The sequence below is a fragment of the Vanacampus margaritifer genome, chromosome 19 (assembly GCF_051991255.1).
Source record: "Vanacampus margaritifer isolate UIUO_Vmar chromosome 19, RoL_Vmar_1.0, whole genome shotgun sequence".
In the NCBI taxonomy this organism is placed as follows: Eukaryota; Metazoa; Chordata; class Actinopteri; order Syngnathiformes; family Syngnathidae; genus Vanacampus; species Vanacampus margaritifer.
The window spans coordinates 3,409,155-3,435,485 of NC_135450.1; the positions used below are offsets into that span (position 1 = coordinate 3,409,155).

Consider the following 26,331-nt stretch of genomic DNA (forward strand, 5'->3'; position numbering starts at 1 on the left):
CATCACTTCTTTGGCTCCCTGTGCACTACCGAATACATTTTAAGCTTTTGTTATTTGTTTTTAAATGTTTGAATAATCTCGCGCCTCCCTATTTATCAGAGCTGCTTCACCCTTACTGCCCAACCCCATCCTTAAGATCAGATGACTAGTTGCTTCTAGCAATTCCTAAAACAAGGCAAAAGCTTAAAGGTGACAGAGCATTCGTGACTGCTGCTCCCAAGCTGTGGAATCAATTACCGCTAAGTGTTTTTGCTCCTGGTCTTTAAATCATGTCTAAAAGCACACTCCTTTTCTCTGGCCTTTAACACATAGTAACTTGTCTGGTATGATATTTAAAAACAGCAAACTGGCATGAATTTGTTTATATTATTTCATTTTATGTGTTATGTGATTTTTAAGTATGTTTTTTTTCTTTTATATATATCATCTTGTCTTATTTTGCTGTTTTTATGTGTAGAACTTTGTTTCCCCTGTGGATTTAAATGTGCTACACAAATAAAGTTGATTTGATTTTAAATTAAGTCCCCGTATGAAACGTTCTACCTTGTCTTGACTATTGATGCCAAGGGCAGCTACAATGAGTATGAAACTATATTCCATTAAAACAAAAAAATATATAAATAAAAATCACTGCATAGGGCAGCGAAGTAGAGAAATAGTGTGGGAACAAAATTGCTTCACAAGGATGGGTAAGTTTGAAAGTACTTTTTGATTTACGTTTAGTGTAAAACAAACGACATCTGATTTTCTTTATTACATGAAAGCAGTTCAAAATTGTATATACATTCACCGGGAACCAACCAATTTGACACACTCCCGGTATAAATGGCACATAGCCCTTGAACACTCATGGTCTCCACCAGGTGGCAGCATGCGCTTATGAATGTGCCACGTGACTCAGCGAGAGCGAAAGAATGCTTGCTTTGGGCTAAGGTCAAAGTTCATGTAACTATACCAATGAATATTTTTTTAATTAGTATGTTTAAAAAATGTACAGCTTTTATAGTCACGTTTCAAGGTGGTCCTTAAAAGTCAGCGCACTATTAGTAATGCAAAGACCTTGACTATATTAATTTGATTATGTACGCCATTACAACTATTGACTTTTGCTGCTTATAGGTTAATTTATTTAAGGAAAACAACCTTTGTTTACGACCTGAGTAATTCCCAGTAGGCCTATCGATTCTAGTGTAGTTTCATCTGCAAAATGCTAATGCTTATAGAAGGTAGTACTGTATTGTAAGAAAAAAAACACAATGGACAGAAGAGTAATTTTATTTTAGCATTAAGCTCATAACACAGATTTTAGCACATCTTGACTATCCAAAGAGCAAGAGAATTAGAACAGCAAAGTTTCTCTATCGATCCTGACACATTCTGTAACAGCACTCACACTCCACAAGCGGAGGCTTTTCAAGAACTTTCCTTGGAGTTTTTAACTGGAAGATTCACAAAGGTAAGTCCAAGGTTCTAGTGTGTTTAGGTGGCACATGTGTGGAATCACTGTGACTGAACAAACTGCCTCAAACCTAGTGAGACAAACACTGGCAGAAATAAAGAAAATTGGTCCTCAGCAAAGAAACAAGTGAGTTACTGGTAGCCAAAAACAAAAGCAATGATCCACTGTATTTACTCAAAGTGGTAGCCAAAAACAAAAGCAATGATCCACTGTATTTACTCAAAGTGGTAGCCAAAAACAAAAGCAATGATCCACTGTATTTACTCAAAGTGAACATTAAACAGTGCTGGTTTGCATGTGGTATACACCTCATGGGGCTGAGGAGAAGGGCTGCCAGGCTGAGGTGGTCAAGTAGTGCAGACGTTGGTCCTCGAGGAAATAATGAAACCACTCTAAAAGGCCATGTTAGACAAACTAGAGGCAAACTATTCCAAGTGCCAGATCTTTCATGGTAGCGTCTCCTCTTATTTCTCAGTAAGGCTCTGCAACAGGTGGTGAGAAAGAGCTCAAGCTAAAGGAAGACTTGGATGAGAAGCAAACCGCTTTAAATATGGTTCAGCTGGCAAAACGAGGGCAAACACAGACGAGGCTTCACGACACCGCACTAGTTACATGCACCACAGCACCATCCGAGAACGCAAAAGTTTAATAATAATAAAAAGAAAAGAAAAAAGAAGGGGGCATTAATGCAAACAAGAGAATAGTGAGGAAGCCCAATTTACAGCAAAAAAAAAAAAATGTCTGGGCACTAGTAATGACATAAAACGGCAGATGGTGCAGTGGTTGGACGTGGAATGATCCGGGATGACCCTGGCATGCTCAGACTGATGGGCCTCGATTGTACGCTTACACATTTTTGTATGGGGCGGAAAGAGACAGAGGGGATGGATATTGTCAAGAGGGAAAATGCTTTGCTGGGCAAGCAGAAACTTTCTGATTCATTATGCCCTCGCCAGCTCACCTCCCGTCTAATTCTAGGGCCAATTGACTGGTCTAGCTGGCTGGCAAAAGGAGACCTGCTGGGAGCGGGACAATAGACAGTCGGCAGAGGGCATTGTGAGCTTTGCGCGGCAAAGTGGGGGCGGCGTCACTATGTGCACGCCTGAAGTCATACATTCGGCACTCAAAAGTGGACCAGGCTTTTCTCTAGAGACGTGTACATTCGAAAGATGAAGCGGACGAGATGGCTTCAGCGTACTTTGCATGGCCTGGAATACATTCCTTTTCCATGTGAATGTGAAACGATGAATATGATGGGACGCTAGAGGGTTCCTATAGATACAGCATGGTGTAAAAAAAAAAAAAGAAGAAAAAAAGTGGGGTGTTGTAAAGTGCGCTACTGGAAGGTCTTGAATTATTCAGATTCTCTTCACTGGCCATTAGTTTAAAGCTCTTTTAAAGAGGATTAGGGCCAGTGAAGAGGGGGGAGAAGAAAAAAAAAAGGGAGAAAAAAAGTTGGCAGTGGTCTCACTTTATTCTCAGAAATCTTATTTATCACTTTAATCTCAGAATTCTGACTTTCTGAACCTTCCCCCACCCCAATTCATAGCTCTATGTCACAATACGTCAGATTTAAAAGTGAAAATTGAGACTTTAACCTCAGAATTCCGATTTAAAAGTGACAATTCTGAGAATAAAGTCCGAATTCTGTCTGACGTAGAGCTAAGAATTGGGGGGAGGGGTGGGTGGTGGTGGTGTGTGTGTGTGTGTGTGTGTGTGGGGGGGGGGCTGCTCAGGAAGTCCAAATTCTGAGAATAAAGTCAGAATTCTCACTTTTAAATCGGAATTCTGAGATTTAAGTCAAAATTTTCACTTAAGTCAGAATTCTCACTTAAAAGTCAGAATTGTGAGAATAGTAGTTCCATAGTTTTAAAACGTCAAGATTGAAGTAAAATGCCAGGTATGAAAGTATGCAATTTCAGATGGCGACTGAAAAGAGTCAAGGCTTATCACAACTTTCACATTCAGAGACAAAAGGCCAGCTTTCATTTTCATACCATGGGTAAAAAAATGACTAAAGTGCACTCCTTTATGAATGATCCTCGCCAATGATCGCATAACATAGCAAATTGTGGGTTGTATGCATGACTGCATTCAGAAAGACTAATCTGAGCATGTCAGGGGTGTGGACTTAGTGCGGCCGGAAGCCCTGTCTGTGTGGGATGAGGGAGGAGACATGCAGGTAGGGGCCTTTGGACTGGTCACAGGTGGAAAGCCTCAAATGGAGCGCGTTTAATTCCTCTACATGCACTTCAAGATCACAGTAAGTGTGCGCTAGCATATCGAAACAGAGAAAAGAGCTTTCATGCAAGAGGTCCAAGTCACAGATACAACAATGCAAACAACTCAAACTGGAGGTTAAACTGCACTTGTCGTCCTTGCCGCCGGGGGGTTCATGACAGCAGACGAGGGCGGGAGGGGCAAGGGAGGAGGACGACAAGCTTTCTACTGGAAGGTGGCCACCAGGATGGAACCCCAAGTGGCCACCTTTTTTACGCCTCTTCTTCTTCATCTCCCACCCTCAGCTCTTCTGATTCTTCTGGCAGTTCTTGGAGTAGCTTGTGAACACAAAATTGTAATCGTTGAATTGAGCCAGCTGGCGGTCGAGACGCTTAAACCCGTCTAGTTTTTGGGTAGAAGAGAAGACACTGCGACATTTGGAGCTCTGCAGTAAGAGGACAGGGTTCAAGTTAGAACGAGTAGAAAACATTTGGCTAAAGCCATGGTGCAGAGGTGTCCAAACTTTTTCCTTTGAGGGACACACACAGAAACAGCAAATGATTCAAATATGGGGCCAAAAGTATTTACAAATGCATATTTCGATTCACAAATATGTAAAAATAATTTGTATCCGTAACAGTCACAAATGCGTAACGAGAATCTACAAATGTGTGAAGTCACTAATGCACAATTCGAATCTGCAAATATGTGACTGAGTCCCAAATGTGACATAAATCTGCAAATGCATACACTGATTTGTACACGTAAACGCATAGTTAAATGCGTATATATTTCTAACAGCGGGCGTCTTGATGGCTGTATTCTTACATATGACTTTTGTCACAGTTCTGCAGTTTGAGACTTCAGTCACACATTTGCAGATTCTTGTTACACATTTGTGACTTTGGCTACGGACACAAATTCCTTTTACATATTTGTGGATTGAAATGCACATTTGCAAAAATTGTTTTGGCACAATAATGGCCCCGTATTCAAGGCCCACAAATGTGCCCTCACGCCCTAATTTGGACACCACTGCAGTGCGTTAAATACATGCCTGATTGACAAACAGCGTTGTCACAAATTTTCCTGGCTTGAACACATCCACCACCTTCCGGACAAGGTCATCGTACGAAGTCTGGGAGAGGTTTGTCTCAAAGCTAACGTAGGAGAAATCTGGCTCTGGGGTGATGTGAATGGTCCAGTAGGTTCCCTGCAGGAGGTAATGAGGATCCAGGTTACAGTAACACAAGACCAGTCACACAATAGAAACGCCAAGCAGCACTCACATCAGTCTTCATTCCGTTCATTGAGTATCCACATGGGTTGAACATTGTGGCATCGATCACAGAACCTGGTATCAGGTCACAAATTCCACTCATCTGGAACACGGAAAAACAAAAAAAAAACGCGGCAAAATATAACCACATTGTTTTGTGAGACATTTTAAATGTGACCATCATGCAAAAGCTCTCTTAAGAGACTTGAGTGTAACATGACGAATGAGCGACAACACATTGCTTCCGGGATGGAAAGTTGTTTTTTTTAAATGATTTTGAAAATTATTTTTATAACCAAACTTTCCAATGGAAGCATGGAGAAAAGCATAGTTGCGCAACACAAACTTATTAACAGTACCATAAGAATACATTGTCAACAAGGAGGCATATTTAACCATTTTTCAAATGATTATTTTACATTTATGACCTACAATTTTTTCCATACAAATATTTAGTGTAATCATGAGTTTTAGTACATTACAAGATTGTGGGTATTGCCCAAAGTGGATTCAGACGCATGTTAAAAAAAAAAAAAAATAATAAAAAAGTCGTAAACAGAGGATCACCCGCCCCCAAGTTAGTTTGCGTATATAGTGGGTAAACAAATACTAATGTCTTTGCTGACAGATAGCGAAAAGTTCTTCTAACATGTATTCCATAGAAATATGGAATATTACATATAAATTGTATATTTCAACTTCGTCTTGTAAACGTTAGCTAATGCTAGCTTAATGCTACTACAAAGCAAAGCACCATAGACAGGCTAATTACACTGCTGTGTTTATAGCTTGAATTGAATGAAGCTGAACAATCCCGCTTGGCAATAAATGCGTTCTAGTTTCAAAACTTTTCTTACACGAGTGACTTCACTTGCAGAAACACCATCTTTCATATAGAACTGGTCCATAATAGCTGGATCAAGGTCACTCATCAGAACTTCCAGTGTCTGATCCGCATACTTGTTCTCCCAGTACTCTGGCAAGTCCAGAGTAAACAGATACCTGGTCAACAACAAATTGTGAGTGAGGATTCTATTCGATAAACTCCATCATATAGTTGTACCATGTGATTAGCCTAATAGCATAACTGACACTGTTACAAAATCAAGACAAGATAGCAATGTAGCCTACCAGCTAAAATTTTAGCTCTCGTTTCCAGAATTGTTTTTACATATGGCTTAGTTAGCTACGCTATTATGCTAACGATGTGTAAATAATGCGTTCTTACCAGCAGTCAGAGTTCAAACGTCCCATACAGTAGGCTGCACCATCTGGAGGAAGTCAAGACAAGACAAGGAATATTTTTCTTTTTGTGACCGTATGACGCAAACAAACACTCGCAGTACTACATATTAATAATTAAAATAGAATTCATTTAACATGCTCCAGCGTATCTTCATCTGCTGGTGCCAAGTGGATAAAGCCTTGGACAAACAGGGAGTTTGTACCTTTGTCATAAATAAACAATTTGAATGGCTTTTTGTTTGTTTGCTTAAAATATTTCCGAGAAACTTTTGTGACAGAACTGGGCATGACAAGGGTGACAAATATGGTGCACATCTATGGCACGTGCCTGAGAAGCAAGATTGTTGTTGCCATTGAACTTACAAATAAATAACATTTTTGGTGACATACTTGGGAAAATCTGGCTGAGAAAGTCTACTTCCTCTTGGAAGTTTCGATGAGGGAACTCTTGATGGGTTGGCTTCATAAAATTCTTGCGGGAGTAGAAGAAATTCTGCGACACAAGGTAACATTGGGCATGTGATTGGTTATCAACAACACTGACCAGTTTCAAATCAGAAAGAAATGAAATGATTTTTAACGAGGGCCATCGCTGAGCGAATGCGGCTCACCTTGATGGCATCGAAACCGCAGTACTCCCTGGCGAGTTCCAGCAGAGGCACCAGTGCTTGCAGTAAGAGGGTGGTTCCACATGTTTTCAAAATGAAACGTCTCTTGGAGACAAACATGCTACTCTCACTGAAAGGAAAAAAAAAAGACAAGAGGTCCATGTGTGTACGGTACTCGTTTCACTTTGAATAACAACACACTCTCTTACTAGCTTTAGCTTAGTATCTTTCAGTATTTTGCTTTAGGTCTTGGGTTGATAAGCACATTTAATACCTAAGCACAATTATCACTGTGACAAAGAACCCAGCTCGATATGATGGCTGGACTTCCTCATTATATTTATACTTGCACGTAATCGAACAGATGAATCTGGCAACTTGAGGCATACAAGAAGTTAAACAAACTAATTAAAAGTTAGGGTATTTGGCTTTCAGGTGAAATTTCAGGACAAGCCTCAAATGCATTGAAAGTTTGACAGGTGAACTTAATGTGACCTTCTCTAAGCTTGAATGCACGTGTCCAACTGTTAAACGCTTCACTACTTTTTGCACAAGTTGCTGTTCTCTAACGAGGAGGTTAACAGCAAAATTCACAAGCGACAAAGCCCCAGCTCATGGAGGTGGCGTCATCAGGGAACAGCTGTTGGAGACGGGTGGACCTCAAATAAAATGGTCTGCACTTTCTCCAGACCTGAATCCTATTGAAAAGCCGTGGGATGAGCTGAGTCGCCATGTAGAGGCTGGAAACTCTGCACCCCAGAACCTCAATGACCTGAGGGCTGCCCTTCAAGAAGAGTGGGATACCATTCCACAGTAACAGCATGAGACGTCGTCGTCAAGCTGTAATTGATGCTCAAGGGCACATGACGAGTTATTGAGATGTTGAAATTTTTCGTTGTGGTGTTGTAGTCAATCAATTGTTTGAGATGAGGAAATCACCAGTGCATCCTTCTACTTAAATGTCCTACTTTCATGATATCACTGTAGTGTGAACTTTTGGCATTTTCCATAAATTTAATCTGAAAGCCAAATATTCCTAACTTTTTTTGAGTAGTGTATGTGACTTTTTAGCGTATATAATATTTGTAAGCCACTGGTTTCAGCTGTATTGTGCACACCCTGACATTACATCCAGGTCTTTGTAGCCATGTTTTTGTTACTTTTACTTATTTTATAGGGCTGGGTGAATAACAAACAATCAAAAACCGGTCAATCGATATTAATAGGTTTTCCTTTTAGAGTCTGATATTGATTAATAAAACTATGAACCAATTCTTTTAATATCTCTTTTTCCCATCAATTCCCCCAAAAGTTTTTTTAAAGCCCACATTTTTTTTTGTATCTTATGGTTTTCTTGAAATTTACTGTTCATATACAATACAATTTAAAAGTATTTTTTTTACATTTATGAAAGACCTGAATTATTGCACTTTAAGACATATCGGAATCTTTTAAATGTATATTTATTTACAATTATTGAATTTGAAATATGAAAATAATTTAATCTCATCCTTGTTGATGTCAATGTTTGTGTAACACTTATGTGATAACATGTCACTTTCATTAATAAACTAAATCATTTAACAGTTACCTACGTAATTTTTTTAATTTGGAATTTAATGTTTGCGGAGTTTTCATCATGTCCTTGATATTTAAGAAGAACTGATGTTCCATAATTAATCAATATCAGATTGAAGTGAATCAAATAGGGAAACATCAAAATCAAATCCAACTGAACTCTTTATTGAGGAAATTAAAATTAATACCCAGCCCTAGTATTTTAGCCTATATGAGGTTTCACAGTTGCTGTTTAACTTGACTTTAATGTGCTTTTATTTTGTGTGGCTGCTGTAAGCGATATTTCTCCCTCATTAATTCCACAGAAGACAAATGTTTAAGTCACAGTGGAGGTCTGCATTTCAACTTTTTTTGTTAACTTATAACAAAGTTGTTTTGCGTTTCATAAGGAAGATAAATATCGTCACCTGGAAGTGACAGCAAGCAGCGGCAATGTCAAGTGACTTTAAGGTGACCAATCTAATCCCGGAAAGCCTTCTAATCATAGCCAAACGCTGCAGACGTACTGCTCCACATCTCACCTGAGTATATAAGCTTCCTGCTTGTCGGTCTTTGTCACACTTATGATCAAACAGTGCACATTCTCCAAAAGTTTGTCCCACTCAAACCTGAAAAGGAAACACAAGCATTGGCAAAGTTTAGCAATGGTTTTACATTCCAAGGATTGCAAGATGAGGTATCTTCAACACTATCCTGAGGGGAGTGAAGGAAGGAGTAGGATACTTGCTGAAGAGCAAGGCAAAATTACAAGCTCATACAGATAAGGGTTATTTGAACACTTGCTTAGCTCACCAAAGTAAAGTTGAGCATCAGTGGCTGGGGTAGCCACAAATGTGAACACATGGTCACTTAAAAAAAAAAGCATGTTTGAACAGAAACACCTTCTACCTTATATCCAATGTTAAGATTTTTAATACCTATGCCCTAACACAAGTACTAGCGTGTGGCATTTTTTAGATTTTCACAAATTGCTGCAGAACTAATAAATTGCGTCATTCCCTGTAACAGATGTGGATTTACAACAATGTGTGTTACGTCACATTATATTGCTCAACAAGACAAATTTGTGACTCAGCATAGCAAAATGAGTCACAGTGACCCTTATCTCAAAAACAAGGTTTCAGTATAATCAAGAGGAGAATTATCATGGCTTTCCAATGATGCAGTCCCCTCCAAAAATAATGGAACAGCAAGGCCAATTCATGTTTTTATTGACTTGTTCTTCGACTGAAATGTTTTTCCAGGCTTTTACCCCAGCCTCTTTCAGTTCTTGTTGTTTTGTTTCTGGTGGGCTCTTCCTTTAGTCTCCTCCTCAGGATGTAAAAGGCATACTCTGTTGGGTTAAGATCTGGTGATTGACTTGGCCAGTCTTAGACCTTCCACTGTTCTCCCCTGATGAAGTTCTTTGTACGGCCCGGCCGATTAAATTGGCAGATTATACTGGGGTTTCCATCCACCCATTTTTTCGAAAATTCGAAAACAGGCCCTAAATACGCAAAAGTTGAAGTGTATCAGAAAAAGGAAAATGCAAATTTTGGCTATGGAAACATGATTTGGGAAAAAATAATGACAAGACCGGATACACAGTGCACGTTTTGACCGGATATTGTGTCACACGTACATTTGTAGTCACAAAGCAATGGTGGACGATAAAGTAAGGTATGTTTGGGGGGACGATGAAACAGAAATCTTGTTGGAATTAATTACAGAAGCAAATATTAATAGCATTTTAGATGGAAAACAGCAAAGAAAGGCTACGGTTTATCAAGAATTACAAAAGCAAACTCATACGATGTCATTGCACGGCGCAGTCGCTTCCTGTTCTGTTACTGGTGGATCACATTTCTATGGTGAGTCCCCTCTCAATATTCACAAAAGAAGAACAGATGGAAACGGGCATAAATTGCATGTCCGTTTTGAGCATTTTCAGTAAATTCGTTTAAAAGATTCGAAACAATTTGATGGAAACCTAACTTATGGCTCTTCAGGAATCGGCCATTTGTTTACTGGTTGGTTTTACCTTCATGTACTCTAACCACTTAGCACTTGTACACAAACAGCAACAGTGGTCTCATAATTTATTACACAGAAATTATACCAGAATTTAAATTTTGTATCTTTAATAATAAGCAGTGTTAAAGCTATCAATCTAAGAGGCACATCACAATCAGTCATGTTTCTTCCATACGTTTGCTCACTTGAAAAGTGGGTAGGTTCAAACAAAGGTACTGTGTGTCCTGAGTTGGAGCTGGAATTCTGAACTTCTGTCATCTTTTGATCAGAAGCCCAAATGTTTTCAATATAAAACAAAAACAAAGTAACTGACCTTGCCGTTAACAATACTTTTGTAGGGCAGCACTACTCATTATATCATTATTACTCCTCACAGTACTACCTCGGATAGGAATAGGTAGATACAACACACCTGTATGCTGTGTGCCTATTATACTAATGAACGAATGGCAAAAAAACAATCAGAAGCCGGTATTTAGAGGTCATGTACTCTAGCATAGCAACAGTTGCTATGTAATTGAACATGATGATTTTTTTTATGGAAAACCAGGTAGATTCCCAGCCTAATATTAGCTCGTACAATTAACGCAGAATTACAAAATGAGTACAAAATAAACAATTGACATATTTTTTCTGATAACCATAGCCTTTATATGATTATTAAAACCAAAACAGAAACTAAGTAAAACTTCAAAACTATCACCACCACCTGTTTCTTTGCCTCAATCTGTGCACACTGACACATGGCATAATAAGAGATTTGAGATACTATGCATTTGCCACCTGTAAAAGGTAACAATAGCGTGACCAATAGTGTTTTGGAATTTGCCTAAAATAAGATGCATAGCATGGCGGTTCATGCTGCATTGTTAGTATTTATATTTTGTAACAAATACAAACAGCCTCACAGCGTGCTGTTCACCAGATTTTTATTTGCCTTTAGTATAACTTTTTCACAGGATCTTTACACGTTGGATCATTCTATACACTACAATTTTTTTTTAATAGGCCTTGGAGACTGAATTATAAGCCAAAATATCTCATGTGCAAAAAAAAAAACCCAAACCTACATTCATGGTCGCTATACAAAATGACAGCATAGCCTCAGACCAGTGAGACAGCGCCATTGGAGACCAATGTCAACTCCCACTTGAGTGTGAAATGTACACCATAGTCTATTTGTGGTGCTTCGTCGGGATCACATTTCCCCCGGTTTGGACTCCCGGAAAGGAGCGCAAATGATGCCAAATACTGCAGTTAACAAGACAAAGCATGCCTTTTTAAAATCTCTGAGCGAATAAACAAGTAAGTTTAAAAAGAGAGAAGAACGTGCTTACAAAGATGTAATCATCCCCTCAAAAACTGGTTGATCAAATCAGCAAAAGCGTAATAGACTTTGAGAATGTGTGTGTGTGTGTGTGTGTGTGTGTGGGGGGGGGGGTATTAAGGTGAGAGCACTCTCACAATTGACATTTATCAGATGCCCTTGTGGACTTATTTGGAAGTTGGCTAACATCCAGCCAGCCTGATCCACAGTAGCACAGCAAGCCTTTAATCGTCCCTCTGGCTGTAAATTAACACTGATCCTCATTCATAAGATGCTTGATAAAGAACAACCTTTGTGATAGGATGACAGGTTGTGGAAAGTTAATTTGACTCTATTTAGACTAAATTTTACTCCATTTAGAGTGGGACCAAATAGACTCAGTTCTAGAGTACCAGTAGGCTAAGATTTACACTAGGAAGAGAGTAAAATAAAGAATTGAAAAATAAAAAATAAAAGTCAGTCAAGGGTTGAGGAACGAACTCACAAATTTAAGATTGGGAGACTGCCATACTACCACCTGAGCTATGCCCCTCCTACTGTTTGCTTATCTGTAGGAGACCAAATACATTGTTTTTTCTCTCTTGGAGTTCCGAAGAGTCCATGGAATCATCTGCAGCTGACACTGGTGATATACTAACAGAAAGCAGGAGCTGCGTGGCTCAGGGTGTAGATTGGCTGTCTCCCAAGCTGAAGGTTGTGAGTTTGTTCCAAATGTAAATATTTAGTTCCACTCTAATAAGAGTCAAATTTACTCTGGGTTATTATGAGTGATGATGAACAATAGACAATTCTGAATGTTCAATTAACCTGCCAAGCATGTCTTTGGAATATGGGAGGAAACCGGAGCACCCGGAGAAAACCCACGCAAGCACGGGGAGTACATGCAAACTCCACCCAGGAAGGTCGAAGCCCGAACTCGATCTCACGTCCTCTGCACTGGGAGGCGGACGTGCTAACCAGTCAGCCACCGTGCCCCAGCCCTCATTACAAGCGAGCTTCAGATACTATTCAAGTAAAGTGGGTGAAAAAAAATGGAGCACAACAGTCACATATGCACTTTCAACAGTTTCTTGAACGGGACAAAAAGTTACACCTGACATCACTCAGTAAGCTACACACCCTAAAACGTAAACATCACGTGTGTGTGATTTAGGCCACGTTCCCACTGTAGGGTACAAATTCAAATTAGTTTTTTTTTTTTTTTTGGGATGCCCGATAATATCTGTGGCCGATAATTCGATAATTATCGGCAAATATTGACCAATTTGACGTCAAACAGATAATAAAGAAATCCGCCGATAGTAATAGACATGCCACGTTGGTCCATCTGTTGTGTTTATGGCTCAAGTTGTGCCCAACTCCTCAACTCTTCCCCTCTGCTAAGGTTGTGTCGCATATTTGTGATGTCATAATGTGTGCAACCTCGTGTTCACAGAAGATGCATCATGGAGACATGGTAGTCACCAGTGTGGGCTTTTTTTTACTGTGTCTCCCCAAAATATTACCATTGCAGTTTTTTGTTGCATATTTAAACATGACTGTTTTTTTGTTTTTTTTGGGCAAACTCAAAATGAGTTACTGGTTGTCTGTGAAGCAGAGATATCAATAAAATTCAGCTTCATGGTGCTTTACATAGGGCTGGGCAATAAATCAAATTAATTTGATACATTGTCATTTTAAAAATCTAATCGTGAAATCAAATTTTGTCTTTTGGAATATTAAAAGCTGTTGTTCTGTTCTTTTACATCCAAATATTTTTGTGAATTGTAATTTTGCACAAGTGGCAGAATGCTGGATGGGTGGCTTACGAAATATGTTTACAATAGCTACCAACTACTTAATTGTGGCATTTTAGCACAAACTATGAATGCTAAGTCTGTTAAAACTGATTTAGAATCAGTATACATTATTGTTGTCTGAACATTTTGCACAGGAATCATTTTTTAATAAATGAAACCGTTAAATAAATGTTTGCTGGATTTATTAGACTAAAATCGTAATCATCCTGAATGACTGCAAAAATAAGGATTTTATTTTTAGGGCTATATCGCCCAGCCATAGCTTTACACAATGTATTTAACATGTTAGACTTATTGAAAGACTATTAAGTATATTTGTATTCAAGCTAATTTTGCAAATAATTATCGACTTACTTCTCGGTTATCGACATCGGCACTTTCTAAATTACTGGTTTATCGTATCGGTTGAAAATAGCATTATCGTCCATCCCTAGTTTTTTTGTTCCTTTTTTTTTATGAGAGTGTTTAGGTATGTAAATCTGGCATATTTCCAGCTTCTTCATACAACATTGTTTTTTGTGCCTGTCTGACGTTTGACACTTTTTGACAACATCTAGGTTGAATTAGCGCAAAATGAGACTGCAGCTGCATTGGATACATGTCTGATTTTATATACACATATAAAAGCAGTCTGGTTTGGACTTGGAAAAACTCTAAATATTTTATTGCTTAGATTGACAAGGGAAAGAAAGAAAATAAATAAATACATTTATTTACATTAATTACTGTATATGTAATGCATAATTAAGAGGAAATACTTGTGTGTAGTAACGGAACATCGTGATGTCATATTTTCACACAAAACAGTGACAGAAAGTCACAATTACACAAAGATTTGTATTAATAACATTCTCTTTCATAAATATAAAACAATCACATGAAAAACATCAAGTTTGGCATTACTTAGGTTGCTCTCTTGTGCCGTGTGATGACTTATTACACAGATACTAGGGGTGTGCAGCTCGCAAATATAAGACATTGATACATGCGGTATGATATGATTCAAGAACAGCGGATTTTCTAGAACGATTAGACTTTGAGTTAGTGAGATTACGATTTGATTTGTTACGGCCGTAGTTTTTGTTATGTTTAGCATTAACATGCAACTCATGCACCTTGGTCCAAACTATTCAAGTTAATTAAAGTCAAAGAAACAAAAAAAATCACCAACGTCAAAGTTATGTCTGATGTGGATCTCTTATAAAAGACATTTAAATATGAGTGTGATATTATTCAAGGATGGTAAATTTAAAAATGCAGCAATTTGACTTAGTCCAGTTAAATCAAAACCTATTTTACGATTGAAAAGGGGCCGATTAAAATCGGTTTACATTACATCTTTTATTACTATATCATTGCAGGTCATTCGCAATCAAAACGTCAGGTTTTGATTAATCTTGAATCGAGGACCACCTGTTTTATTGTTGGTGGTTTTCCGTCAATTACTTCATTCATGCCTCTGTTTAGTACTTAGAAGTTACAGTACCACCTACTGCTTTGGCATGTGACAGCCTACAAATGCACCCAATATGCCATCAATGCTATGTTTTAAAAACTGTCTCCACAAAGGCATAAAAACAGCGGATGAAATTGCCAGTGCAAATTTCCTAATGACATCCTTTTTGGTGATGATTTATTTAGCATAGTCAAGTCATTTTTTTTGGCAGGTTCAAAAATATGTATGTCTGCTATGCCGCCTATAGTACTCAAAGGTTACGTCTATGGCAAGCAGGTTGCACAAACACCAGCGAGCCAATCGAGTGCACTGGGAGGGGACGGAGGGGAGGGGGGAAATGCATGGCTGTAAACGTGACTGGAACATTTTCAGGCTTGTGGTCCGTTGGGGAAGTTGGTCCCTTCCTATAACTTCTGGTGAATACTCTATGGCCCTAACTTGAAGAATACAACGTTTAACCACCTCACGACATTCAAAGTGCCATAAAGACGATTACATGAACCACTGACAGACTCGTAAATGCAATTCGTAATTTAAGCGTCATGCGTGTCAGGTTGCTAGCAAAGGAACACGCGGTGGTCGTGGTGACGACCGAGCACATGCTTGACAGCAAAAGTGGATCCATGTAGTTGTACAGTCACGCAGAAAAAAACATGAGCCCTTCCTCAGCGAAACCATAATATAAACACAATGTAAATGGTTTCGCTACTTTACACCATATATAATTCAAATCAGCGAAACCATAATAAAAACACAATGTAAATGGTTTCGCTACTTTACACCATATATAATTCAAATCACGTTCGCGTCCCACACTGGGCCTGTTTAAACGCTTGCGCCCACATACAATTCGCATTTCGACCCTGTAATGGTGACCTTCAGAGTAAAACCCGACAGCAATGCTAATTTATATAATTTTTCAGTGGCAGAACGATGTTTTCGCTTTGTAAAGATCAAACCACAAAAAGGATTCCTGCCAATCCCCCCCTACTAAAAAAATAAATAAGTGTTAGCTACATAGCAGTGACAGTGTTTACCATTTGAATGGAACCTGGTTATTCAACAGAATTGACCGTAAATACATACGCACTTGGTCAATATCCAATTTTGTTAAGTCACCGTACATCTACTAAGCAAATGAATGAGCCAGGAGGGGGTGGCCATTTTTAACTGCGTGAGCTCCGGTGACCGCCTTTGGTATCTCCTCTTTTGGAATGAATGAATGAAGAGCTGTTCGATTTGAATAAATACACAATCATGAAGAAATTATCAGGAATGAAACGAGATTAAAGGCAATCAGGTGGTCAGTTACGTCCTAAAGTGCACGGCCACCTGATACAGAAGAAGTTCCACAATGAAACCAACCTTGGGATGGTTCGCAGGTCCCCGGTTCCCTTGGTCTCATCCTGCCGGGAGAACCACAACTCTAACAGCTTCTCGGTCCCTTCGAAGAAATGTGCACTGTTATCTTCCATCATGGGACAACAGACACGCAAAAAAAAAGAAAAGAAAAAAAGAATAATAAACGTCGGTTATAACGTTTTGTCTTGATTAATACGCAATCAATCAGATTATAACTTAGTGGTGTACAGTCCGTTAAACAATCCAAATGATGATTTTTCTTGTTACCGTCTTCCCTTTTGCAGAGAATACCGTTAGCGAGTGCTAGCTAATATCGCCGGCCATACTGTGTACAGCTCTGTGTGCTGACTGTGAGGTGGATTTTTATAGACAACAAGGAATACGTCATTATCTTGTATGACCAATGAAATTGCAGGACTCTGGTTGGAAAGATGGTGATTGGTCCAAAGGGCTGTCCATTACAGCAATGGCAGAGTTCTCCTTGACAACACGACGTCACGTGATGACATACTCATTTTTTTTAAGCACCACCTTTAATAGCTCATGCTTGTACTTCAGAGTGTCCACAAAAACATTCCCTGAGTTCAAACAGATGTAACTTAATTGTAAATATTCTTTAACATTAAGTAACCATAGAAGTACGATTTTATACAGTTTCAGCTGGTTTAATATGATGCAAAGGTCTAGCTCTGTCCATTCTGCAGCATGTCTGAAGTGATCATGCGTACCACTTCAGTGGCACGCATTTTCAGCTCTCCCAGGGTAGCTGGAAGTGGTATGTAACTTTACTCTAAGAAACAAGTCATAAGCAATTGGGTCTGGAGATTTTGTAGGCCACTTGCAAAACACCCGATTGTCTTAGCCAGAACAACCCATCAATATGGTTCAGCAAATGTTCGAGCATCATCTTGCTGAAAAAGGTAGTCACCACTACCATCAGCTAGTTGTGGTTGTGGATACAACCATTTGACCACCAAGTAAAGTCAAGTCAACTTTATTTAAATAGCACCTTGTCATTCATGTAAAGAAACAACTCAAAGTGCTTTACACTTGAAAAAAAAATCCTCGAAGAAGAGTCCACAAAGGTTTTAAGGGTCGTAATTTTAAAGATAAAATAAAATATCAAAAGCCTGATTTGATGGATGGTGAAACCCAAAAATGTTTTTAAACTTCTCATTGTATTATTACATATACAAAACATATTATAATAGATTACTAGTTTTGAAATCAGAAGTCAAGAATAATAGTTTGTTCAAATATTGTTCAAGTTACTGTAAAAAAGGGTATAATATTGCAATAATATTGCAAAATCTCAACATTAGTATTTAGCCTAATTTGAAATTCTGATATAGATTTTAGCAAGGATCATGGAAGATGACACACATGGTTTGCTTTCGCTAGCCACATAAAATTATGTGGCGGACCGGATGTGGTCCGCCGACCTTGAGTTTGACACCTGTGGTTTCTTAACATCATGAAATCAGGGCTTGTTTTTATGAACACCCTGTATATTTGTAAATGCCAACAAAGCACAGGGATTATTGGAATTTATCTGGCACAGTCACTATCATTCAAATATATATCATCACATTTTTCAATGTGTGCTTTGACTTGAATGTCACCTTGTGATATATTCCATGTTTTAAAATAGAACGTAAAATAAAATAAGGTTATATATATATAAAACGGTTATATTAACCAATATATTTTAATATTGTTCCATCACCACAGTTTTTAGTAAAAATATGTGTTAATTCCTGTGTGGCCAAGGTTCTGTACTATTACTATTGAACAACGGCGTAAGTATACCCTACGTAATGCAAACAACCAATCCCTGGATTCTTAAAAGCGTACAGGAGTACGCAAAGCGGCGGGAAATGCGGGTTGTAGTTTTTAAATGTCTCTTCTCATGTAGTGACGAACAGCTGCGTCTGCTCACTAAAACTACATTACCCAGCAAGCATTGTGCGCCAATTAGAAACGTCAACGAGCCAGTGAACATTAAGCGGAGCAGACCAAAATCCCAAACAAGGAAATGGTGGGGGAATAAACCGACCCGATTATTTAATTAATGCATGTAATAATTAATATTTTATTTTATTGTAAATTACGACGTATTTATGGGTTAGAATGGATTACGACTTCAAAACAAAGCTGGCCGCCGAGAGAGAGAAAGTAGAAGATCTGTTCGAATATGAAGGTTGCAAAGTGGGTCGAGGCACCTACGGGCACGTTTATAAAGCTAAGCGCAAAGACGGGTAAGATGACCATTGACGTTATTGTTTATATTGATATGGAAGTGACCGCTGGATGCATTTTCTGAAGCAACACTTGCATGTGTTTACGAACGGCGCGTTAGATTTGAATCCCCTCCCAAAGTGATAGCCCGTGTCTGTGTTTTTGTTTTCATGTAACGTGCTCACTCACCACCCCCCCCCCCCCCCCTCCCTCCTCCTCCCCTTGCCTGCTGGTCTCCTCTCCCCTTCAACATAGTCCTGCACAACATAGCAGCGGGTCATCTTATTTTTCATATGTCCCGTGCTACTGTGCTTTCTATTCATCGTATGGGAACGCACATGAGCGGCACGGGTGTCGTCTTCACGTTTCGCGATAGCAGCAGTTGAGGCTTCCTTTCGCGGTCAATGCCTCTCTCCCATTCCCAACGCTGCACGATCAAACTTTTTTCATACTCGTAGTTGGATATGAGACTAGGCTTGTTGTCCTTTCATGTTGTCACGCTCAAACATGTGACAATGCTAGTGCAAGGTTTGTGAAATCAACTGCGTTCCGGGAATGATCACAAACGTACTAATGTACACACAAATTTAACAGCACGTTTGGTGAATATACTTTGCGGTGCAATTTTTGTTACACGGCCATGGCTCATGACAATGTCAAACTTTACTATGTAAGACGTGAAAGTTCATACGTAGACTTGTTTAGATTCTGTCTCTATTTGTTTTACGGATATACAGTGGTACTTTGGAGTTTGAACATAAAACGTTCCTGCGAAGTGTTCAAAGTCCGAATTGTTCAACCTCCGAAACATTTTTCCCCATACGAAATAATGTAAATGCAATTAACACGTTCCCAAACTCCAAAAACAGAAATTTTCTATTTTAATTTCTATTTATGTTTTTTACATTTACAGTACAGTATTTAAACAATAAAAATACCTTACCATACCTGTTGTGGTGTGATTGCATCAGTGGATGATAAATGCTATGTTAATGCTTGCTTTAGTTTAGTGCTGAGTTTGTGTATTTTGCATTAGGCATATTGTTAGACTACTAAGTGGTCCTTGTGTGCGTTGTTAAATGTCAGACACATTGTTGAACAGCTAAGGGGGGTCCTCGTGCCAGTATTTACACAAGTAAATACTGGCACGACGCGATAATCTCCTTCCTAATTCCACTGTGGTTCGTAGCACTATACGTTTTTCTTTGCTGCCACTGGCACTGTTGTCTTTCTTTGGGCCCATGGCGAAGAAAATTGTTGTGGAAAAATCTAAATACACTCGCAAGTATGGAGCACCTCCGGGAGTATTCACGATCTGACTGGAAATGAGCAGTGCATCGTCTCAACTACCGCAACGTGAGCATTCGGCATAGCTCAGCTTTGCTCGGCTTCACTCGGCTACCCATTTTCAAGGTATGTTCGGCTTAGCTTGCTTTGCTTGGGTTTTCGGACTCCGAAAATGAGTTCAAACTCCGAGGCATTTTTTACTCCGATTTTTTGGTTGAAGTCCGAATTGTACGAGTTTTGAGACGTTCAAACTCCGAGGTTCCACTGTAACCAATACAGATGGCTGTGCTCAATTCTAATAATATATTAGCAGAGTTGGGCATATGCCTAAATGAAACATATTCAAGTGTACGCAATGTATTTGTTAATGTTTATCTTTTAGATTTCAATGAATTGGGTTAAAGCCCCCCCAATGTGCTAAATAGATCATCAATGCTCTGATACAGTACATTGACCCTTTTTGCTGTCCCATTTTTTAGTGATTAAATTCTCATACTAATTTTTAAACCCTTGGCTGGATGTAATAAAATGTGAACAAGTGATATGAAATTACTGCTAGAGAGTCAAGCACAAAACATTCTATACAATAACATGTTCTATGCAGCCCCACTTGTTTAAATACAGTAGTCTGATAAGTATCGCGTTTGTGGAATATGAGCTAAGAAGCAAAATCCAACCTTTTTTTTAATCCATCTCAAGAGGGGCCATTTTACTACATGCTGTCGGCTGAAAATGACATCACAGTTGCTCAGGTTTCTCGAGTCGCTTGAAATAAAAGCTGAGCTGTGATTGGTTGTTACCTAAGCCCTGAGCAACTGTGATGTCATTTTCAGTCGACAGCAAGTGGCAAAATGGCCGCCCTGCGTGATGGATAAAAACAGCTGGATTTTGCTGCCTAACTCATATTACACAAAGAATCAGAATGCCGTGTTAAGACGGTCTGCACGTACAATTATTGTAAAGCAAATTTTTGGGTTGACTTCCCCTTTAAATGATTGTAAACACTCATATAATGGTATCAGATAGTTGTTCACACTAATAGGGACACAAGTACAATTACTACACTGAAAGTTATTCATAAGAAAAAAGTTGAGTTAAAAAAAAAAGAAAGAAACAGAAGCATCATAAAATAAGAAAAGTATTATGAGAATAACATCTGAAAGCAATCTTATGAGAGCAAGAGCTTCTCTCTCACTCAGGACCTACCAAAAACTAATCAGGTTGTTGTGACTTTCTGCTTTCCCCATCAGGTAATATCTGTTAATTCAGAATCATTGTCATTGGCCAAGTACGTTCAAAACACACAAGGAATTTATGTCTAATAATTGGAGCCACTTTTGTACTACAGTAAAGCCACTATAACCAAATATGCATTTGGAGAAAAAAAAATCACATTTTATGTCAAGTATTAATATTAAGTTTTTAATTTAACATTTCCTTAGAACACTTCTTGTAGATGACGGAACAAACCCAACTAAAAATATTTCCAATTTTATCTTTTTTTTTTTTTTTTAAACTTATTAAGTATAATAAGTTCAAAAACAGTGCCAATCGTAATACGGGTTGACATCATAATCACAGATTTGTTCTCATAATTCTGCGTTCTTCGATGAGGTAGTATTATTTATTGTTTAAGTGTGTGCTCCTTTATATAAAAAAGCGACAATTTCAGGTGTTATTAATATATGAACATACGAAACATATGAAATGCTATGAGCAGTTAAGTTAGTCTTAAAGATGCATGACTTAAAGAGCTTCAGCAAATCTATCATTATCTCCAGTGCAAATTAGGCTGGAATAGGTTTGAACCAAGCGCCATGAGGATTTGTTTGATCTGTGTGAGCTGCTCACTGAATGGAGTTGTCATTTGATCTTGTACGCGCTTTATTTGCTGTTTAGTCTTGCATATTTGCATCATTTTAAATACACCATTATTTTTGTCCGATTTTGTTTCCTTTGGGCCACTGATAGTGTAGCGGTGCATTCGAATGACTTCAATGCACGCAGGGTGGGTTCAGTTCCCACTCAGTGACGGTGCGAATGGTCGTCCTTCTGTATATGTCCTGTGAGTGACTGGCGACCAGTTCAGGGTGTGGTCCACCTTTCGCCCAAAGTCAGCTGGGATAAGCTTCAGCAGTGCGCAACCCTGATCAGGTTTCTGTATTGAAAATGGATGTGTTAATATATACGACATAAGATTAAAATTACACAGTAAATGTTTTTTTATTTTTTATTTTTTACCAAAATGAATCAGAGGTCTTATTTTGAAACTAAATACGAAAGTAATATTTTCCCTTATTTCTTTTTTCCCTACAGGATAGACGAGAAGGAATATGCACTGAAACAGATAGAAGGCACTGGAATTTCAATGTCTGCGTGCAGGGAAATCGCTGTAAGTTACATTTTGACTTTTGCTGTGGCAAAAAAACAAAACAACCAAAAACATAATATAACAATTTTGCATGATGTTCATCCATCCATCCATAGTCATGGAACAATGATTAGGCCACCCTTGCTTCTGTAGTTCCTTTCATCATTTTAAATGTCTGATACAACTAAAGGTACACATTTTTTGGACAAATATAATGATGACAACCAAAATAGGTCATATGTCTAAATTAAGAGCTGATATCTTGCCATTTTCCGTAGCTTTCTTGCTAATAATCAAAATCACTCAAGTTCTTACATCAGTGGCTACACACTTAAAAAAAACAGCCAAGTTGTTTTCCTAACCCACTTGTTGGGTAGCTGTGTGTTTTTTTCTTTAGTAGATTGCTGTTACTTTGACCCAAGGTTGGATTTATTATTTTTGACATATCAGATTGGGTTAAATAAACATTGGATTTATCATGTTTTGGCTGCAATTGTGGACCCAAATGCAAGGGAGCAGGGCCAGGAGCCAGAGGTGCTCAAAAGTAATTTCATTTAACAAAAAATGAAAAAGCAAACCAGATAGTAGAAAAAAACAAAAATGCTTAATTATCAAAAGTCCTAAAGAACAAAGCAAACACTAGGATTTACAGGGCTAGGACCAAGGGAGCAAACAAACACAGGGAACTAATTAATACACATACTAATGAGACGACAAGCGACACCTGGACAAGACACACATATATGGCTGAGGGAGCTGAATGGATGACACATGGGACAAGGATGACAAGCACAGGTGGACACAATAAAACTTGACGAGGCAGACAAAATGACACAAGGGAAACATGACAACTAAAATCTAACCAAACGCAACTAACATGAATCATGGCAGGATTTGGATGGGCTGAAAAGCTGAAGCTGGCTGGTCATTTTGGACAGTTTTGTGCACTGAAGTTGAAGTGAATCTTACGAGTTAAAAATATTGGTGGCAGCCAGATGAGAGGACGCTAACCTAGGCAAGATCCTTTACGCCATATGCTAATTCCCAGGAATTGCCGGTCCCAAGCCGGGATCAAAATGGGTGGGTTCCATCAGGAAGTGCATCTGGTGTGAATACTATGCCAAACATATCATCACAGGGGAAAGTTGCTTCTTCTTGGAAAATGTTGGCTATGCTTGATAACCCGAAAACTGAAAATGTTCTTTTGGTCCTTTTTCTGCTGAAAATTTTCACTGACTGAATTTTTGGTGAAAAACCCAAATTTTCGGGTTTATTCTTAGTACAATAGAGATTGTGGAGAGCCCTAACGACTGATGATAAAGACGATACGCTATTTTAGTGTAAAAGCTGAAATAATGATGAGCAAAGCCATTTAAAGTTTTCCAGTATTCAACTTGGAAATCAAACAATGAGCATTGGGGGCCCCGATACAGAATAACTGTAGTTTAATTGTGAATATTTTGGCATAAATTTGGGACATCCGTGTTTACATATTGTCACAGTTTCAAGCGGAAGTTTGTAAGGCTGAATTACAGGGCTTGTTAATTGGATATCATTGGGTACAGATTTGAAACCATTGACATTCAAGTTACACAAAAGGGACTGTGATTCAAGTGTTGCTACTACAGATAATATCGTGAAAATTAGGATAAAACCACACAAAAAAAGTGCTACGAAAATTTCAAACTATAGGCTACGTTCTCGTTCCTACGGTGGCGACGTAACCCAAATTTGTGCTTGAATTGAGAAATTAAAACAGACTTGTTGACATTTAAATCTGCAAAATATTAGGCATTTTTGCAAACATTGCCTTTGAAAATTTCAATTTTCAGTTTATTGACTAAAACAATAAAATGGAGTCAACAAATTGGCTAGTCAAAGTAATAGAAATTAGAAGTTGAGGCAAAAGTGTTTGTGGAGGTGATGATGCGGGTAGAGGGGCTGGCTGAAAGCATGTCAGCGTGACACTGTCAAGTCCATCCAAGTGCTGCAGAGTGAAACATGCCCCAACCCCCCACCCCCCGACATTCCATTAGCTTGTTATGTAACAGTCTATAGTTTCCACTTGGAGGTGTTCACATGGAGTTAGCCTATGTGCAGTGCCAGTGACACTTCGCACACACATCTTGTAATATTGTGCAAACACACTGTCTGTAACTGAACTCAGAAGGCATTTTTGCATGACCTTTAGACACACATTAACATTTTAAGTCATCATTCTTTGAATATGAAATATTTGTGAAATCACTGAAACTCACAATAATTGCTCATGTGATTCTGTATTCATTAGGCATGCCGCTGACTCACAATCATGTTGTAGTTTATCTTATGTTTGATGGGGTTCTTCCACACCAAACTCATCTAAGCACACATTGACTTTGTGCATGGCTATCTTTAAACTGCTTTCCACAAAGTTGGTGCCATTAAAATTCAAGTCAGCCGGCCAGGTGTAACCCAACCCCCCTGAGTGATAGATTATATGAATAAGAGGTGTGCTACAATGCTTTTCTCCAGAAAGTATGACGTTCCTCTAGGGCTGGGCAATAAATCAAATTAATTCGATACATCGTCATTTTAAAAATCGAATCGTTGAAAATTAGCTAAATCGTGAAATTGAATTTTGTCTTCAGGATTATTAAAAACTGTTGTTTTTATGTTGGGTTACATCCAAATGTTTTTATGAGTTGTAATTTTGCACAAGTGGCAAAAATGCTGGATGAGTGGCTTACAAAACATGTTTACAATAGCTACCAACTACTTAATTGTGGCATTTAAGCACAAACTCTGAAGGTTAAGTTTATGTTATAACTGATTTTAAATCAGTATACATTATTGTTGTCTGAACATTTTGCACAGGGATTATTTTTGAATAAATGAAACCTTTAAATTAATGTTTGTTGGGTTTATCGTTTAAAATCGTAATCGTCCTGAATGACTGTACAAAATCGAGATAAAAATTTTTGGCCACATCGCCTAGCCCTACGTTCCTCATATTTTCAATGCGGGCGTGGAATCTTTTAGCAATACACCGATATGAATCCCAACATATTCTGATAACGACTACAAACATGAGCTATGGGTTTTGTAGTTGTTTACTTTAGTGTAACTTTATGATCGCTCTGTGATATTGACTTTCTTTAAACGTTATTTGCGTCACTCATAGTAATGTGAGTAGCAATTAGCGTTGGTGTTAGTGAATTAAATATTGCTTATCCTTGAGGCTCATTTACACAGAAGTGGGCAATTTTTCCCTAAATATATGTTACCTCATTTAAATACGCACAAATACACCGGGGCACCATCGTTCTGCTGTTGGACAGTGTACAGCAAGGAATCCTGTATGTTGAAGTAAGTTATTTTAAATTAAAAAAGAAAACAATTTTGTAGATTGATATGAGTCTCTGATATGTTTTGAAAAAAAGTGACTATGATAAATGCGCTTGGTAAAGCGCATTGGACAACAAATGGTGTAAAGCGCTCCGTTTACCATTTACCATTATGATCAAATAGGATTTATATATTTTTTTAAACTCTTTTTCTGCGAAAGTACAATTAGTAACCCATTCAAATTAATTCTGCATTTGCTGGTTAAATGGTAAATGAATATGCAAATGCAGATTTGGGGTACAGGTCCAGGCACTGATATACAGTATATAATATATACTACTGTACATACTGTATATTCTCATCATCCCACCATTTACTTTTGAATAAAGTTGTCCACATTTATTTATTTTTTACCTGCCATTGATTTCAGAATGCACTTTGCTTGCATACCCGTTGAACTCCTCTGCCTCTTTTTCTGTTACTGTGTGGATGGAAAGGCTTGTTTAACTTGCTCTTTGTTGGCGCGTGTTAGTAACTTAACTGGCTTCCTCACTCGCGTCTCTGCCAAAAAATGCTTAGGTGAGTTGCTGAATATGCTGTTAATGCCAAAGGATGAGACATTCATTATGAAAGTGTCAACGACAGAATCACTTGACTTTGATTCACACTTTCAATTCAATTTCCATTAACAGTCTTGCTTGAAGTGGTGAGAGTTGGCATGTTTATTAATTTACTTTTTACATTTAAACCGTTATTACTCCA

General features: G+C 38.4%; 2 protein-coding genes across 2 annotated transcripts in view; one reads left to right on the top strand and one right to left on the bottom strand.

Moving 5' to 3' along the window:
* Positions 1-1,259: 1,259 nt before the first annotated feature.
* Positions 1,260-16,674, bottom strand: amd1 (adenosylmethionine decarboxylase 1). Its single transcript, XM_077552560.1, has 9 exons — positions 16,350-16,674; positions 8,911-8,997; positions 6,815-6,941; positions 6,594-6,696; positions 6,187-6,229; positions 5,816-5,960; positions 4,969-5,061; positions 4,737-4,892; positions 1,260-4,124 (listed from the first exon to the last, which is right to left on the bottom strand). Exons 1-9 carry the CDS (start codon positions 16,460-16,462, stop codon positions 3,981-3,983), a joined length of 1,011 nt encoding a protein of 336 aa, XP_077408686.1. The 5' UTR covers positions 16,463-16,674; the 3' UTR covers positions 1,260-3,980.
* Positions 16,675-18,346: 1,672 nt separating this feature from the next.
* Positions 18,347-26,331, top strand: part of cdk19 (cyclin dependent kinase 19) — a 49,990-nt gene continuing 42,005 nt past the window's right edge. The window contains exons 1-2 of the mRNA XM_077553340.1: positions 18,347-18,604; positions 22,188-22,263. Coding sequence (XP_077409466.1) covers positions 18,477-18,604; positions 22,188-22,263 — 204 coding nt within the window. The 5' untranslated portion in view covers positions 18,347-18,476. The remainder of the gene's footprint in view (positions 18,605-22,187; positions 22,264-26,331) is intronic.